General features: G+C 41.4%; 1 protein-coding gene across 5 annotated transcripts in view; it reads right to left on the bottom strand.

Annotated features, from left to right (window-relative positions):
- Window positions 1–19,901, bottom strand: part of LOC138739144 (protein diaphanous homolog 3-like) — a 481,652-nt gene that overhangs the window by 98,908 nt on the left and 362,843 nt on the right. The window contains exon 28 of one of the 5 annotated variants that reach the window (XM_069890658.1): window positions 6,937–6,986. The exons of the other annotated variants lie outside the window; for them this stretch is intronic. Within the exon in view, the coding sequence (XP_069746759.1) occupies window positions 6,976–6,986 (11 nt within the window). The 3' untranslated portion in view covers window positions 6,937–6,975. Of the gene's footprint in view, window positions 1–6,936; window positions 6,987–19,901 lie in introns of those variants that run through there. 5 annotated transcript variants of the gene reach the window in all.

The raw sequence follows: 19,901 nt of genomic DNA on the forward strand, positions 1-19,901 counted from the left end.
AAGCTGAAGAATGGGAAAGGTATGACCACATTAATAGGATTGTATTATAGACTACCCAATAGTCAGTGAGAATTGGAGGAGCAATCAGCAGAGAGATAGCAAACAGCTACAGGAAACAAAGTTGTGAAAATAGATCATTTTAACTTTCCATACTGGGACTTCCATACTGTAAAAGGGCTGGTTAGCTTGGAATATGTCAAATATATTCAGGAAATTTTCCAAATGAATAATACGGAGATACCAACTAAAGAGGTCGCAATACTGGATCTTTTAATAGGGAACGAGGCAGGACAAGTGACAGTAGTATAGGGGAACACTTTGGGTCCAGTGGTTATAATACAGTGGAACCCCGATCCAATGTGAATTCGGATATAATGTAATGATCATCGGACCCTGATATATACGTAAAGCAAGCCCATTTTAAAAGATGCAGTACCAGGGATGAACACCCTGTGGGACAGCGGATGGTTAGAAGTGGTGCGTCTAAATGAGCTAAGTACAGTAATGCTTATCTTGGTGGGCAATTCATCACATTTATGAAGAGGGGGGTCCTGCTGCGAACAATGGGGGGTGGTGGTGGTGAGAGCTGCCGCGAACAGGGGTGGTGGAGTGGGGGGAGGAGTGAGTGCTGTTGTGACCGGGTTGGGAAGGGCGGAGGAAGGGGTTGAGAGTGGGGTCGTTGCCGTGATCGATGTGTGTATATATTGTACACAGTAGTAAAACCCCGATTTAGTGCAACCCCGCTTTTTTTGCGATGCCCAACTATCGTGCTATGATGAGGTTCCACTGTGTCATTAGTTTCAATATAATTACAGATAAGGATAGGTGTGGTCCTTGGGTTAAGATTCTAAATTGAAGAAAGGCCAATTTTGAGGAAATGAGAAAGGATCTAGAATGTGTGGACTGGGATAAGTTGTGTTCTGGCAAGGACATGTGGGGTAAATGGAAAGCCTTCAAAGGTGAAATTTTGAGAGTAAAGAATTTGTACATTCCAGTCATGATTAAAGGCAAAGTTAACAGGCTTAAAATACTTTGATTTTCAAGGGATATTGGGCTTCTGGTTGAGAAGGGGTGGAAGCAGGTATAGGCAACAAGGAGCAAATGAGAAGAAAAATAAATGCAAGAAAAAACTTGAGATGGAAATCGGGAGGGCTGAAAGACAAGAAGTTCCTCTGGAGATAATGACAATGAAATAAAATCCTAAGGGCTTCTACATATAGTGTATATTATTGAAAATGGCGGCGCTTTCTGAGCTGCTTCTATGGCTGGAGGAGTGGAACAGCGCAGGTACTCACAGTCTAACAAACTGGTGTATTGCTGGTGGGTCTGCACAGGCTTTAAATGGTTTGTTAATGGAGCTGTCAGTGTTTTTTATTGAAGTCTTACAACTACAGGGTCTGTACCTAAGATGGCAGCCCCTATACCCAGTAGTGGCCACGAGGGGTTGCAGACTCCAGGGGAGCAGTGGAGTTGTGCAGGGCACTAGAAAAGGGAGAATTCACTGGGAAGGAAAGGCAGAGGAGATGACCCTTTAGGGCAGTGACTATGGCCAGGGACCAGCTGCTGAAGGACCCTACAGGACAGTGACCACGATAGAGGACCAATGAGGGGCTCAACGGCTGAAAGATCCACACAAGCAGCAGGCAGTTAGAGATTTGAATTCGAGGGAGTCATGGAACCAGGATTTGTAAGGGTGCTGGCCAAGAGGGGCTCCCAAATGGCCTTGGGCACTGAAGGCTTCCTGATTGTGTCAGATCTTTGGATTTGGAGCTCGGGTAGCAGATCGATCAAACAGGAGCCTGTGCAGTTCCAAAGGCCGTGGGAGCACTGGATGCGAATTCACAAAGACATGTCACTGAAGGGACTCTCTTTTGCTACTCTTTCTCTCTGACTGTTAGGGGCACCAGGCAATACTAATGGCAACTCTTTGTCTGCCTTATGTCAGGCAGAAGGAAATTTCGTGTAATATTACATTTTCTGTACAATTAAATGACAAGAAAGGAATCTTGAATTAAGAGCAAAAGAATAGTAAGATCCTGCAGATTATGGTGGCTGGCCATGTATGGATCCAAGAGAAATTAGAGATTTCTTAAATGGGATTTTTTTGCAACACTATTTACTCAGTAAACTGGCACAGATACAAGGAAAGAGGGGCAAACAAGCAATGAGGTCACAGAACCTATAATGTACAGATTAAAGGAAAAGAGGTGCCTGCTGTCTTAAAGCAAACAAGGAAGGATAAATCCTCGGGGCCTGACAAGGCCTTCACTTGGACCCTGACAGAGGCTAATGCAAAAATTACAAGGGCCCTGGCATATATATTTAAAATGTCCTTTGCCACGAGTGAGGTGCTGGAGGATTGTAGGGTAGCTCATGTTGTTCCGTAGTTTAAAAAATCTTCAAAATTAATTCAAGAATTTATAGGTTGATGAGCCTGATGTCAGTAGTAAATTATTGGAAGGTATTTCAATAGATCGGATATACAAGTATTTAGATATTTAGGGACTGGGGATAGTCAACATGGCTTTGTGTGTGGTAGGTCACGTTTAAACAATCATGTGGAGTTTTTCTGAGGAGGTTACCAGGAAATTGGATGAAGGAAAGGGCATGGATCTAGTCTACATGGACTTTAATAAAAGGTCTTTGGCAAGGTCTCACATTAGAGGTTAGTCAGGATGGTTCCATCGCTCAGTATTCATGGTGAGGTAGTAATCTGGATTTGACATTGGTTTATGGGAAAAGACAGAGAGTAGTCGTGGATAATTGCCTCAGACTGAGACCTGTGACTAGTGGTGTAGCTCAAGGACTGTTGCTGGGTCTATTGTTGTGTGTTATCTCTATCAATGATTTGGATGATAATGTGGTAAATTGGATCAGCAAGTTTGCAGATGATGCAAAGATTGAAGGTGCAGTGGACAGTGAAGAAGGATCTGGATCAGTGAGAAAAATGGGCTACAAAATGGCAGATGGAATTTAATGCAGACACGTGTAAGGTGCTGCATTTTGGAAGGAGAAACTAAGATAGGACATACATGGTAAATGGTAGGACACTGGCGAGTAGATCTGGAATACAGATTCATAATTTCCTGAAAGTCGAGTCACAGGTAGATAGGGTCAAAAAGGGAGCTTTTGCCAAATTAAATCCAAGGACTTTGGATTTGGAGCTCGGGTAGCAGATCGATCAAACAGGAGCCTGTGCAGTTCCAAAGGCCGTGGGAGCACTGGATGCGAATTCACAAAGACATGTCACTGAAGGGACTCTCTTTTGCTACTCTTTCTCTCTGACTGTTAGGGGCACCAGGCAATACTAATGGCAACTCTTTGTCTGCCATTAGATGTTACAGTAAAATTATATAAGGCATTGGTGAGGCCAGATTTGGATTATTGTCTGCAGTTTTGGTCATTAAACTATAGGAAAGATATCAATATAATTGAAAGAGTGCAGGGAAGATTTACTAGGATGTTGTTGGGACCTGAGGAACTGAGTTATAAGAAAGGATTAAACAGGTTATGACTTTATTCCCTGAAGTATACAATAATGAGGGTAGATGTGAGAAGTATATAAAATTATGATGAGTATAGATAGAGTAAAATACAAATATGCTTTTTCCACGGAGGTTAGGTGAGATACAACCAGAGAACTTGGGTTAAGGGTAAAATGGGAAAGTTTAAGGGGAATATTAGGGGTAGCATCTTCACACAGAGAGTAGTGGTTAGGTGGAATGAGCTCAAGTTTTTACATTAAGAAAAGTTTGGGCAGGTACATGAATTGAAGAGGCATAGAGTGATTATGGACTGGGTAGAGATCAATGGGACTAGGCAGAATAATAGATTGACACTGGCTAGAAGGGCCAAATGCCCATTTCAGTGCTGTAATGTTCTATGGTTCTATGGGAGGGGAGAATACTGCACTTGAAATGTGAGTGGAAGAGCATGGAACTAGAAAGGGCAAGGTTGAAGGGAATGGATGAGAACTGGGTGGGGATGTGTAGAAAAAGGATCAAAAATGGGGTTGGGGTGGGAGAAGGAAAACTGGAAGTACCTCAGAAGAAAAGAGAGGGAACTCATTATCTGAGATTGGAAAATTCAATATTTGCAAAATGACCAACGTGTCTCTATGATCAAAGGGTTTTGAAAATACCAGACAGTCATTTTAACCTTGATGATACAAAAGTTTTTAAAAACAATAATCAGTAAACAAAAATAAATAGGCATTAACACTGGTTACTGTTGTGTATAAGCCTGCCCTGCTGTACATCATGATGCCCACATCATGACGTCACTGCTTCACATATATATCTCTATATGTCAGTAGCCATGTTATTCTGATGGTAGTAAAGAATGAGAAAAGCACCATGTCTCAGAGTCCTCATTTGTGTAAGTGTATGCACGACAGTGGCAACAAGAAAGAAAACGAAGTCTACGCGTGCTCCATGCACCGACCAGCGGAAGGAACCACAAGGATAAAAGGTAAAAGGTGACTAACTAACAAGGTCCCGCGAAAAAAAAATCAAAGCGAAAGCACGCCAAGATGGCGGAGGGAATGTTCAGAGAATTCAACGAAGCAGATGAAAGTTGGGATAATTACATAGAACAGTTTAACCACTACTGCATAGCCCATAATATTATTGAAGCCCCGGTAAACCGAAAACGTGCCCTATTCCTCAGTATAATGGACAGCAAAACATTCAATCTCCTTAAAACTTTGCTGTCCCTGGAGGACCCAGGGACAAAAACATACATCGAGTTATGCACAGCACTAGGGAACCACTTAAGCCCCAGACCACTCATTATGACAAAAAGGCAACAATTCTATGAAAGGAGACAAATGCCAGGGGAGGCAGTAAGTGAATACCTGGAGGCGTGGCATGAACTGTCCAAGCACTGTCACTTTGAGCAGTTTCTGACCCAAGGACTTCGAGACAGATTGGTGATGGGGTCGTCATATCGCCAGGCAAAGCAAAAATTACTGGAAACGGACAACGAAGTAACTCTCAAAATCCCTTATAGAACTGCCTGCAGCTCAGAAATGGCAGACAAAAATTTGGATGTGGGCAACAAGACCTACTAGTCAGGAGATTTTCCCACCAACAGTGCTTCCGTTGCAGGAAGTACTCCACTGCCCAAAAAACTGTTTCTTTAAAAATTCCAAATGCCACTGCTGCAACAAAAAAGGACATATCAAAGCGAGATGTCCAATTAAAGAAACAGTAAAAAGCAGGAGAATTCAAAATTGTGATAACCACACAGCCAAGGTCAAATCACTAACAGAGAGAGAGAGAGAGAGAGAGAGAGAAGCCCAAGCAACGAGCACAGCAACAGCTCTGAAGATGACAAAACCACAGCTGCAGTCTTACACATCCAAAAGATAAATGAAAAAAGCATAGCAATTTATGTTCAGCTGAAAATAAACAATGAACTTCTGAAAATGGAGCTTAACACAGGGACTGCAGTATCTGTAATGCCATTATATTTAAAACAACATTTGTTACCATACCTTCCAGTGAAAACAATTTAAGTAATACGGAGATCTTTTACGGGCGACAAAGTAAAAGTGCTTGGTAAATGTACAGTCAAGGTACAATACAAGCAACAACAACCAAAAACACTCTCTCTCTACATTGTAGATTTTATTTTCATAAAATGAAGGATGATAAAAAGAATACAATGGATGTCATCTACACTGATGTTTGGAAGACATTCATGTGACTGGAAAATGAGGCCTATAAAATAAAAGGATAAGTGACAGGATTGATAGAAATTGACAAGTACAGAATGCAAAGAGCCATAAGAATGCATTTATGAGGACTAGGAGCACTAGTAGACTGCAAAGTCTCTAACTTGTTCCACCATCCAATCATTGGACTGCATGGATATTCACAACTCTGGATTGTGTGGTACCAAAAATCCTTAAACATGCTTATTCACTCAGATTTCTCAAAATCTTTTACAAGTGTACTGTAGAGAGCATTCTGGCTGGTTGCACTACTGCCTGGTACTGAGGCGCCAACTCTCAGGACAAGAATAAACTCCCCAGAGGGTTGTTAACTTGGCCTGCGACATCACAGTACCAGAATTCACTCCATTGAGGACATGTGGTAGTCTTCAAAAAGCAGCCTCTATCCTCAAGGACCCCCACCACCTAGGCCATGCTCTCTTCACTCTGCTACCATCAGGGGAAAGGTACAGAAGCTTAAAGATGAGCCTTCAATGGCACAAGGAGAGCTTCTTCCCCGCTGCCATCAGATTCCTGAAAAATCATTGAACCTAAGACATGGCCTTACTTTTCATGTTATTATTTTATTTACAGTTATGATGGCGATAATATGTATGTTTGTTCTATGATGCTGTTGCAAAAAAACAAATTTCATGACTTATAAATTCTGATTTTGAATACAGGTACAAAATTCCAAAGGTGTTAGGTCTGCTTTGTTCGAGAATGAGTGAGTCAGACACCAGACTGAGTCGAAATCAAGGTTCTTTATTACCGGATTGTAACACTTGCAACTAACAGTGTTAGTTGGAGAAGGCGCATTCTCCCGATATCAGCAAGTGGTGTTTTTTTATACCTCAGGACACATACTTAGTAAATTATCATACCATTACATTGTCCAATGAATAAGCTGTTGCTACCCTTCTCTGTTAGTCTGCTGCTCATCAGCTTGTTAGTGCCAAGCTTATCTTGAGTGTACAAGGTCACATCTGCATTCTGTTACTCCTTAGTACTGGGTAACTCCTTCTCCGGTCCCATCTCATGATGTTTTTACCTTACAGTGGAGCAGGGTACCTGCATGTTAATGTTATATTGCACAAGGCTCTTTTCACCAATGTTCTCAGATTGCACATTTTAAATAAATTCTGCTTCGGCAACCAAAGTGAAGAGCTTACATTTCATATACTCCATATGCCAAGTTAATGGACACCCACTTCATCCATTTCCCTCTGTAGATTTTGTCCTTGCAATTTGAGTTATCCTCATCTTTTTCCTGTCAGCAAAATAGATATACAACTAGCAGACAATTGTTTTTCAGACTAAATGTACATAAATCATTGAAAGAAGCAGGACAAATATGAAAATATGAATTTCATGAGAACCTGGTATTCCTAATAGAGATAATGGTTGCAAAAGCAAGGATATTTTACAAAACAGTGACAAGGTCAAAACCTGAATATTCAACCCAGTTCTGGTGATTTGATCCTTAGAAGTGTGTGAAGATTCTTGAGAGGGCACAGAAAAAAATTATTAGTTGAGTTCCAGGGATAAGAGATTTCAGTTGTAATATTCTTCTGCTTGGAGTCAGGAAGAATGAAAGGAGATCTGACGGACACATACAAATTCATGTTTGTCTAAATTGGGGCAAGCTCTCCTGTAAACAGATAATTCAAGGGTCAGGCAACAAGACAATGAAATACAGAAAAGGTACGGGTTAGTGGTTGTGTGGGGTTGGGGGTGGGGGGGTGTTGAGGAGGAGAAAGAAGTGGAAGGCTTGAGAAGAACTTTTTTTGCTCATACAGTGGTTTTGTGAAACTCGCAACTTGGGAGCAGCAACAAAAAAAAAGAATCAAATAGGCTTTTAAATAAATAAATAAATAGGAAGAATTTGCAATCTATGTAGAAATTACTAAGGAATGGGTTTGATTTGATCAGATTGCTTTGTAATGAGTCAGCATGGTTTCAATTTGTTGAAGTTTTGTTTTCTCTGTTGAAAGTTTTCTATTATTTTGATGGTTATAAAGTTTTTTTTAAACACAGTACAACTCTGATTACCTGAAATGGTCAGGACCGTGCCTATGTCAGATAAATGTTTTCTTCGGAGAATCTGTCATTTTTTAAAAACCACACAGCAGCAACAGCAAATCATTTGTAGTGTTTAAACAAGAACAAGCCAAAAGGGAAGGCTTTTTAAGTATTAAAATAATGTTTAATTCTCACCAAAAAAAACAATTCTGGCCGCTGCCGATCACAGAGACTAACCCAACGCGGCTGCTGATCACCAAGACCACCCAACTGCTGATCACCAACACGAACCCACCGGTGCTGCTGATCCCCGGGGAGGCTTCCTGGGCCAGTGGAACACTCACTGGCAAATCGGTGGGCTCCTGTCTCCCCAATCACCAGAGCTCCTGATGCCGGAGTCCTGTCTCCGAATCCTCCCCTAAGCCAACCGCACACGCACAACGGGGAAGTAGGCCGAGGGGAGGATTCAGAGTCGCTGTCTGGTGTGCCGAGGAGGAGTGAGGGAATAGGATAGGAGGGGAGGGGAAGGAACACCACTGAGACCGAGGTCCTTCTCCCACCTTGGAGCCGCTCTCCTTAATAATATTTGGACAAGGGATTCTTTCGACCACTTGTGGCTGGGAGTCAGTGGCACACAGTTTGAGAGAGAGAGGTGGAGAGACAAGACAATAGGGGAAAGTAAAGAAATAGAAAAGAGGGGAGGGAGTTACCTAAAACGAGGTCAATTATCGATCTAATTTCATGTCGGGTGAATTTTTTTTTTTCAATCTGTTAAGTCAGTTCAGCTCCAAAAAAATTTTGGCTAAATGATAAATAGGTGTGTTCAAGAGGGATTTTTGACACAGTATGTGGACAGGTCGACGAGAGGAGAGGCCATACTGGATCTGGTGCTGGGTAACAAACCGGGTTAAGTGGTAGACCTCTTGGTAGGGGAGCACTTTGGTGCAAGTGATCATCACTCCCTTAACTTCAGTACAGCTATATAAAAAATGAACTCAGGCTAAATAGAAGAGTGATTAACTGGGGAAGAGCTCATTATGAAAGGATTAGGTAGGAACTAGGGAATATCAATTGGAAAGAAAAGTTCAAGGGGGAAGAGCACAAAAGTAATGTGGAGGAAGTTAAGGGACCAATTGAGCTGGGTTCAGGACAGGTTTGTCCCACTCGGACAAGGAAAAAATGGTACAAAAAGGGAACCGTGGATGACGAAACAGGTAAGGTGACTTGTAGAGAGGAAGAAGCAAGCCTATGTTAGATATAGGAAGTAGGGAACAGATAGGGCTCATGAGAAATATATAGAAGCTAGGAAGGAGCTTAAAAAGGAAATTAGGAGAGCTAAAAGGGGGCATGAAAAGTCTTTGGCAGCTAGGATTAAGTATAACCCAAAGGTGCTCTATGCGTATGTAAAAAAAATAGAAAGATGACAAAAGTGAAGGTAGGACCACTGAAAGATAAAAGAGGCAACATGTCCCGAGAAGCGGAGGAGATAGAGGAGGTCTTGAATGGATACTTTGTGTCAGTATTTACATGAGAAAAGAACCTTGATCAGGATGAAGTCAAAATAGAGCTGGACAATGTGGTGATTATGGAATAGGAAGTGTTAGATCTTCTAAATAACATCAAGGTTGATTAAGTCCCTGGGGAAAGATGAGATATACCCTAGGTTGCTGTGGGAGGTAAGAGAAGAAATTGTGGGAGCATTAGCTATGGTCTTTGACTACGGGGGAGGTGCCAGAGGATTGGAAAAAGCCAAATGTAGTCCCTTTGTTTAAAAAAGATAATAAGGAGAAACCTGGGGGACCAGTGAGTCTCACGTCAGTGATGTGCAAATTATTGGAAAGGATTCTTAAGGATAGGATCTACCAGCATTTGGAGAGGTAGAACTTACTCAAGAATTATCAGCATGGCTTTGTAAAGGGAAGGTTCTGTCTCACTAGCCTAATTGAGTTCTTTGAAGAAGTGACAAAGAACTTGATGAGGGTAGGGTCGGACTTGTCAGCCACAAACGAGCCTGCAGCTGACGTGGACATTTACCCCCCTCCATAAATCTTCGTCCGCGAAGCCAAGCCAAAGAAAATATGGATTTCAGTAAGGTGTTTGATAAGGTCCCCCATGAGAGACTCATCCGGAATGTCAAAAAGCATGGGATCAGTGGAACCTTGGCTGTCTGGATAAAAGATTGGCTTGCAGGAAGTTGACAGAGAGTAGTGGTTGAAAGGAGGTAATTAGTGGAGGGCCAGAGGGATCAGTTCTCGGTCCCTGGCTCTTTGTGATTTTTAGAAATGATCTGGATAATAATACAGAAGGTTGAGTGAGTACGTTTGCAGATGACAAGAAGATTGGAGGAATTGTAGGTGGAGATGAAGGTTGTCAGAGGTTGCAAGAGGACATAGACAAGATGCAATGTTGGGCAGAAAAATGGCAAATGGAGTTCAATCCAGAAAAGTGAGAGGTGATGCATTCTGGCAGGTCAAATCAAAAAGCTGAGTACAGGGTTAACGGTCAGTTAATTAAGAGCGTGGGTAAACAGAGGGATCTTGGGGTTCATGTCCATACATCCCCCAAGGTAGTTGCTCAGGTTGACAGGATAGTTAAAAAAGCCTATGGGATTCTGGACTTCATTAATAGGGGGATTGTGTATAAGAGTAGAGAAGTCATGTTGCAGCTTTATAAGTCTCTGATGACACCACATTTGGCGTATTGTGTCCAGTTCTGGTTGCCTCATTATATTCCTAGGATGTGGAGGCTTTGGAAAGGGTGCAGAGGAGATTTACCAGGATCTTGCCTGGATTGTAGGGCATGTCTTATGAGGCAAGGTTGGAAAAGCTGGGACTTTTCTCTTTGGAATGAAGAAGGATGAGAGGGGACTTGATCAAGGGTGGGAATAACAACCACTAGAGGATTCATGTCTAAGATTAAGAGAGGTAAGTAATAGGGGAGACATCAGGGGTAATTTTTTTACACAGAGAGTTGCTGAGGACTGGATTGCCTTGCCAGGAGTGGTGGTAGAGGCGGAAACATTAGGGGCCTTTAAAAGACTATTTGATAGGCACATGGATGTAAGGAGAGGGTTATAAGGTTGGGAGGGTTTAACACTTTTATATGGTTCAGCACAATATGGAGAGCTGAAGGGCCTGTACAGTGCTGTAATGTTTAATGTTTTAATTAATGATGATTTCTGATTTGTTTCCGATATCCTCATTTATCCAAAATGAAAAAAAAATTGATAAATGAGGATTTTGGAGAATCCAATTTTGGATAATCAGAGTTGTACTGTATTATATTTTATTTTTTACAAGATTCATTTAGAACATTATTACATACATCATATAAATAGTGTTTTAAAATTACAGAGTCTCACATGATTGCCCAAACCTCACCTCCTCCCAACTACTGACATTATTAAAAAAAACTGTCTAATAAAGGAGGAGTGTTTTGAGCTGCCTTCATTAATTAGTCCATATCTTAATCTTCAGCAATTAAATGCTATTAATCTAACTATATTATTTAAAGCTTTTCGAGGAAGTAAATTATACCCTTAAGCCAGTATGGTTCAAATAATGTTGCCATATTTTAACATATATGTCATATTTCTTTTTAAGGTTATGTTATCTTCTCTGGGGGATGGAGGGGGATACAACTTTGTATTTCCATATTCCAACGAGTAATAAGTAGGGAGGAATCGGACTTCCACGTAACAGCTATACATTTCCTGGCTACCACTAGTGAAATCCTCATGAAATGTATTTGATATTTTGATAGTTTTGTGCCAATAACCATAAGATTCCTCAATAAATACAGTTCTGGTTCCAATGGAAAATGCACTTCTACAATTTTTGTCAAAATTTCTGCCAAATCAGACCAAAATGATCTTACTTTCACACAGAGCCAGGTTGAAGGTATAATTGTTGCAACCTCTATAGCACACCTAAAACACACAATTTCAGATTTTAAACCGTGTTTTTTTTGTGGTGTAAGGTATAATTGGTGTGTAAAATTGCATTGTACCAATCTATAGGTTACAAAGTTACTTTACTGTTTGAAATGCAAGTAAGATTGAATTAGATTAGAAGAAACAATTTCAAGAAAAAAAAGTGCCCATGCCCAGCCAGACCAGGAGATTTGCCTCTCTGGATCAATTCCTGAAATAGCTTTGCAGTTACAACATCAGAGTCATAAATCGTAAAATCACGGAAGGAACAGTCAGATTAATCACAGAATGGTTACGCTCAGATTCTCTCTCTCCAGAATATTTTCAAATATGCAGCGGTGAGAAAGAAAGAAAATAAATACCAGATCATTGATTGGAAGTTGAAGAAACAAATTATACCTGCATCAATAATATGGGGAAAGAACACTCCAGGTGAGGAAGAACCAGGGTTTCGTGCTGCATATATCAAATGGACTTCACATCATGAACCTTGATGAGCCTTTCACACAGGAGATTTAAAATCCAGATTGCAAGTACTTGCAAATATGTAAATATTATAAATGCATCTATACAGTCACCACTGGGCCATTTAATTTGGAAGTAAATTACCCAAGATTTATGCAATATTTTGGTTCACCTTCAATTTAACCTAATTGTCGATTGCTCTTTAAGCTTAAAGGTAGAGAATACAGACCTTGTTAAATGGTCATGAAACATTAATTTTTTTTGGTTTAAAAATATAGGATTATGCCTTTGAAAATAGTTCTGTTCTTTAAAGATTTAGTCTACAGCATTTTCAAATTTCTTACTGAACTAACAGGCAACTTTCTGAGCAAGGAGTTTAGATTCTAAATATAAAATCATTGGAAAGGAACTCCAATACAGTAATAATGACACGTGTGAAAAATAATTAGAGATATACAATTAAAGAACAAATTAAGCGAGCTCAATGAAATATTAAATAGACAATCACAGCAAAGCAGAAGACAAATGCACGATAAAATATCAGATTCCGATGAAGCAAAGAATGGAAACAGCTGGGCTGTGACCAAAATTACTGAAAAGGGCGAAGAACAAATTTAGAAAGGTAAAAGAAATCAAACAAGTGAAGACTGAGAACCCTAATCAAGAGGCGAGAGTTCTAGAATCTAAAAGTGACAGATCAGAAGGAAGTGTTTCATAATGAACAATGTTCAAGCAGATGTTACTCTTATGCCTGGAGAAAATGGTCTGCTCTGGGCATCACAAACATGTTCATCCAATAAATGACTAAATTTCCTGTCCAGACAGGTCCACAACAAAGAGGTATTTATTCATTTAAAATAAATGATAATGATCAGAGAATCTGAGAAAAAAAACTGCTACAGATTGGTAGGTTCTGGAACTCACTTCCTGAAATGAGACAAAGACTTTTGATCACATTTAGAAAATATAGAGAAAAACTGTTAAAATGCTGTTAGCTACAGAATGAAATTTGAATAGTGGGCTCAACATTGTTGACCATCTAAGACACGATGGCTGAATCACACTTTCCAATTGTGATTCGATTGACCATCAGGAACTACATTTATATATCCTATTCATGCACAGTGTAAGAGCCAAAGATTCGTTCCTTATCTGTGGTTTGGCCGTGGGCATTGATGATGTCCCGGGTTCCGTGGGCCCCTTCCCGTGGCCACACATGTGTGGTTGGCTTGGTCCTGGCAGCAGCAGATTCAGCCGGAGCCAGCATGTCCGCCAGTACATATGCGCCATGGACTGGGTTGACGCAAGCATGCTTGGATCAGCCCTGGCAGCAAGCTGTTGGAGTCAAGGCCAGCATATTTTGCAGTGAGCATATGTGGGAGCTTATGTGCATTGAAAAATAGGTTCACTCGCCCTCGTTGTCAGTTGGATGGTCCGAGGAGGGCGAGTTAGGTGTCGATAATTTCTGTTGAGTGGTACACGGATGTTATACAGACATTAGAGCATTACACGTTATGATTAATCAGTAATTTGCTGGAATGCTACTTTCTTCTACAGTAATTTTTACTATTGATATTGAATATTATTACAGACATTAGCCCCTTTTCTGTTTGTTAATAAAGACAGAAAATTTATTTGGGGTTTGTTACTGATATATTCAAGAAATGCATTGCAGACAAATGCCTCACTTAGCCTCCAAGTGACTATTCTATTGAACAAAGTCACTACACCCACAGGTTAAAGATGTGCATTTCATAGAAACAAGGTTTAAAAGGTCAAAACACAATTACAAGAACTAGTTAACATATGGACAGTTTACCTCTCCAATTTAATTTTTCACCGTCTTCATTGTTGAGGTCTTTCATGGCATGTTTCAGCATCATGCTGAAGAAGATAGTAAAGAGGGTTGGTGCGAGGACGCAGCCTTGCTACACACTGTTGTCAATGGAGAAGGGTTCGGAGAGCTCATTGCTGTATCTGACCCGACCGTGTTGGTTTTCGTGCAGTTGGATAACCATGTTGAGGAACTTGGGGGGGCATCCGAGGCACTCTAGTATTTGCCAAAGCCCTTTCCTGCTCACGGTGTCAAAGGTTTTGGGTGAGATCAGCAAAGGTGATGTAGAATCCTTTGTTTTGTTCTCTGCACTTTTCTTGGAGCTGTCTGAGGGCAAAGACCATGTCAGTAGTTACTCTGTTTGCGCGAAAACCACTGTGATTCTGGGAGGACATTTTCGGCGACACTAGGTATTGGTCTATTAAGGAGAATCCTAGCAAAGATTTTGCCTGCAATGGAGAGCAGGGTGATTCCCCTGTAGTTTGAGCAGTCTGATTTCTCGCCTTTGTTTTTGTACAGGGTGATAATGATGGCATCACGAAGGTCCTGAGGCAGCTTTCCTTGGTCCCAGCAGAGCATGAGAAACTCATGCAGTTTGGTATGCAGAGCTTTGCCGCCAGCCTTCCAGACCTCTGGGAGGATTCCATCCATACCTGCTGCTTTGCCACTTTTCAGTTGTTCAATTCCCTTATATGTCTCTTCCCGGGTAAGGACCTCATCTATCTTCTTCTTCAGCATGATGCTGAAACAAGCCAATAAAGACCTCAACAATGAAGACGCTGTTTACATCTGGTACTGCACGGATGGCAGTCTCTTCAATCTGAGGCGCCTGCAAGCTCACACCAAGACACAAGAGCAATTTGTCCGTGAACTACTCTTTGCAGACGATGCCGCTTTAGTTGCCTATTCAGAGCCAGCTCTCCAGCGCATGACGTCCTGTTTTGCGGAAAGTGCCAAAATGTTTGGCCTGGATGTCAGCCTGAAGAAAACTGAGGTCCTCCATTAGCCAGCTCCCCACCATGACCACAAGCCCCCCCACATCTCATTCGAGCACACAGAACTCAAAACGGTCAACCAGTTTACCTATCTCAGCTGCACCATTTCATCTGATGCAAGGATCGGTGAAGAGATAGACAACAGACTTGCCAAGGCAAATAGCGCCTTTGGAAGACTACACAAAAGAGTCTGGAAAAACAACCACCTGAAGAAAGACACAAAGATTAGTGTATACAGAGCCTTTGTCATACCCACGCTCCTGTTCGGCTCCGAATCATGGGTCCTCTACTGGCATCACCTATGGCTCCTAGAAAGCTTCCATCAGCGCTGTCTCCGCTCCATCCTCAACATTCATTGGAATGACTTCATCACCAACATCGAAGTACTCGAGCTGGCAGAGTCCGCAAGCATCGAATCCATGCTGCTGAAGATCCAACTGCGCTGGGTGGGTCACATCTCCAGAATGGAGGACTATCGCCTTCCCAAGATCGTGTTATATGCCGAGCTCTCCACTGGCCACTGAGACAGAGGTGCACCAAAGAAGAGGTACAAGGACTGCCTAAAGAAATCTCTTGGTGCCTGCCACATTGACCACCACTAGTAGGCTGATATCGCCTCCAACCGTGCATCTTGGCGCCTCACAGTTCGGCGGGCAGCAACCTCCTTTGAAGAATACCGCAGAGCCCACCTCACTGACAAAAGATAAAGGAGAAAAAACCCAACACCCAACCCCAACCAACCAATTTTCCCTTGCAACCGCTGCAACCGTGCCTGCCTGTCCCGCATCGGACTTGTTAGTCACCAACGAGCCTGCAGCAGACGTGGACATACCCCTCCATAAATCTTCGTCCGCGAAGCCAATCCAAACATATCAAGTTAACACGTGCTTAAAGAGTAACTGGAGATTTTGTTAGTTTGAAATTTAGCACCCAGCTGCTTGCTTTGAAATCACTCTCACTCATTCACTATATTTGCATTCTCCTCTGTAATGAAATTCTGCTTCCTCTATTGCAAATATTAACAGTTGCTGCAAAAGCTATGGCTGCTAGCCAAACAGCTCCTGTGCTTAGAGTAAAATCACAACTATCCCACTGCTGATTCCTCCTCAACTTACTGCAAGAGTGTCTTCTCGGGTCAAAGGAAAACACATATAGGACACCATAGAATGCAGTAAAAAAACAGTATTGTAAATGGGATGAGAGTTTGACAATTTCACTGTGAATTATTGGTTAAAAAAGGAAATCTTTGAAACATAGGGAAAGAACTGGAGCTTTGACTGAGAAAAGGAGTTTTCAGAGAAAGGAAAAGGAAGAAAAACCCCAAAACCATAGGGTGCATCAAATATGGTTTTTAGACTGCAATGTCAGGAAAATCACAGAAAAAAATTAACATAATTACTACCCATGTGGTTGTTCACACTGGGCACCTTTTTAGACTGCAAGTACCTGAGTGCAACCGTCCCAATGTTTGGACGTGCAGTAGAGTGGATGACCAACAATGAATTTTCCTGATAAGATTTACACTGCAGGTTTCCCCCAAAAAGTAGTAGGGGTCCTGCAAGATAAATCGTGGTTCAGGAATTGACTCAAAATTCATAAGTCATAATAAACTGGGAAAATAACCAAATTTTAATTTTCCTTCCAATGACCTAAACTCAAGTGATTTTTGGATGGTGACCTTTAGATCAAAATCAGGGGATTTCTGAAGTGGTTCAGCTAAAATGACTAGCTGATGGCCAGCTTACAAGTTGAAAAGTGCCTCCAGTGGCAGCACAAAAGAGAGCCTCTATCCATGCTCCCTTTGAGGAGAATAGTGAGAAGAAATTGTCCATTTCATGTCATTGATTTCACATTTTGAAAATTATGAGACCTTGTCTGTATTTCAAATTTTCTTTCATGCAGTTTGGCCAGTGACAATTGCAATTATCAATTCCATTTTAAACTGCTTAGCTACAAAACAACCTGTACCTGCTTGCAGCAAAACCCAGATAACATTTTGTTAAGTTCTACATGGCAAATTACACAAATAACAAAGTCCAAGGCAATGACCATCTCCAACAAGAGACAACCTTACCACTTTCTTGTGAAATTTAGTGGCAATATCTTCTCCAAATCCACAGCAATTAATATCTTTGGGTGTTGGATCACCATCAACCAGAAATGTAACTGGACAAGCAACAAAAATACAGTGGGTACAAGAGTAGGGCAGAGGATGGGCATCTTGTGGCAAGTGACACATCCCGACACCAAAAGACATTCCACCATCCATAAGGTACACATCAGGTATTCTCTACAGCTCCAATAACTCATCAACCAAGGCAAAGCAACTCACTTAAATGGCATCCATCAAGCTCTCTAAGCATTTATTCTTTCAGCCATGGGCATAGTGACTGCCATGTATTCTATTTACAAGATGAACTGGAGTTTCTCACTCAGGCTACTCTGACTCCAACTCTCAAATCAACTACATCTGTCACCAAGGACAAAGTGTAACGGAACACCTGCAATTCACCTCCAAACACACCATCATGATTTGGAAATATGTCGGCCTTTTCATAGACGGTCTCTGTATGGAGGCTGGCTTAAAAGCCGAATGAAAGATATTTCTTACCTTTTCATGCAGGCCCAGAAAAGCCTGCTCTGATATCCCCTTTCAGCCTGGAGGTGGCTGGGGCGCTGATGCAGCTTTCAGGAGGCATGGCTTCTGGTGTCATGATGCCATACATATGCGCTGAAAAATGGTCGACTTTGTTACCTACAAACCTCCACGCAGTTGGAACCGCTCTGCGTTTCCTAGAACGGTTCCAGCTGGATGGGAGACAGCTAACGGCCCCCACTGGCTGCCATTGCCCGGACGGCTCCTGCCCCGAGGGGATCACGGAGGGAGAGGGGTGAGTGAGATGGGTCGCAGGCTGACAACATCACCATGACATTATTGGCCTACACCCTAGCCAGCTGCTTGCAGTGGCATTACATTCATGCTAGTGCTCCAGCGCTGACCCTTCCCCAGAGAAAGATTGCAGTTAGCGCCATGGAGCGACCATGGCACATTCATGGATTTAAGTTTCTGACATTGGGCTTTCTGACAGTATGAAAGGGCCTCGTCACTCTTCTTTCATTTTCGCTGGGTGTATATCACAGAACCTCTAACTAACACCTCTTTGGGAGTATAGATTCAACAGACAGATTGCAAGTAGCACAAGAAGGTGGTTCATCATTACATTCTTAAGAATAATTAAGGACAGGCAATAAATGTGAGCCTTGCCAGTGATTCTGAAAATGTATACATAAAATAAGGTAAATTTAAGTGGTATCCCATAAAATGCAAGTTCAAGATACAGGTTAACAATGTATATCACTAGCTGCACATTGCATAGATACCATTTGAGCCCTGTTTGAATGTTAATTTTATGTTGTGAGAAACTCATGGACCTTCACTCAAATGCGATTTACATGATGCTGCAAGTTAAGTTTCACACCATCAAATTTCAACAGAGAGATTATTTGGTGAAGGTTGGAGCATTCATGATAAGTTTTCGAGAGAACAATGTGAAGCCCTAAAATTCAAACCTTCTGTGATGGCTGTCACTGTTAAAATTTCCCTCTATGAAGGGTCAGTCGTGCTCAGAAATACAAAACGTTCCTGAAAATGTTTAACTCCAGCTGCATGTAGATATTGTCCTTCCACCCAGAAATAATCATAGTTTTAGATCTAATATGTAAATTAACACCATTATCAAACACTTCACGAGAAACAAAATAATTGGACTGGATTTCACTAATTCCTTCATTTGTGTTCTGCAAGTGTGACAGTATTAACAGAAAGTCTGACAAGAAGGAAAAGAAAATTGACAGGAACAAGAGATAATTAAAACGACCAATGGAATTCTGACTCTATGCAAGTATGGTGTGGATATTAACTAAAAGATGCAGTATTTTATCACAATCAACCAGAAAGTCTGATTAATTTTCTACATATACAACTTAGAATAGGCACTAATGAGTGGAAGTTATATTTAAGTACATGGTTAAATAGCATTTTGTGCTATTTTGAGATAAACTCCAAAATTTTGTTCTCGACTTGTAGCAACTACTATTGGCTCTTAGAGAGCTGATTCCTGATTCTATTTTCCAGCCATTAAAATTACAAGAAAAAAAACAAGAGCCATGAATCATTCATGTAAATTCTTTCCATTTATTTTCTATCTAAACTTCTATCAAGCAAGGTACCTAGGTTGGTAATTATTCATCTGGAACTTCCTCTATTACAGTTGCTCAGAGATTAAATTCTAAAATTGCAATAAGGCATCGAGTTCCTCTGGGAGAGAAGGTTTGCGGCCTACTATTTCACTGGATTTGGTTTTGTTGCAAGTTATGGCATTTAGGCCCTGCACAGCTGTCGGGTGTTCCTTGGTGTTTCCATTTTCATCCGGAATTATCACTTCGCCCAGGTGATCGCGTTCCTCAGGTCATACCTGCTTTGGCTGTATTGATCTGGATCTCTGGACTTAAATGCCTGTGATCTGGCTCTCAACAGGTTCTAGATTTCATTGTTCAGATTCTTTGCTGAGTCCTTGAACACTGCTCATTCCTCTGTCTTGAGTAAGCCCTGTAACTGTTCTTCAGCCTCCCATGATCAATTTCTAGTTGTGCTGATCTCCAGAGCCTCTCTTTTTAGGCTCTGTCAGCATGAACGCCTTTTCTCCATATCCTTAATTCCCCTACTATGTAAAAATCTATTCAACCTTGTCATAAATATATTTACTGAGGTAGGCTCCACTGCTTCAAAAGGCAGAGTATTCCATGGATCCAAGACTCTCAGGCATGCAGTAGTCCAGATGTGGCCTCACCAGTACCCTGCATCTGCAGCATATCCTCCCAACATTCCATTTGCCTTCTTGATATCCTGCTGCTTCGGCAAACTAACCTTTTGCAATA

The sequence above is a fragment of the Narcine bancroftii genome, chromosome 7 (assembly GCF_036971445.1).
Source record: "Narcine bancroftii isolate sNarBan1 chromosome 7, sNarBan1.hap1, whole genome shotgun sequence".
NCBI classification, from domain to species: Eukaryota; Metazoa; Chordata; class Chondrichthyes; order Torpediniformes; family Narcinidae; genus Narcine; species Narcine bancroftii.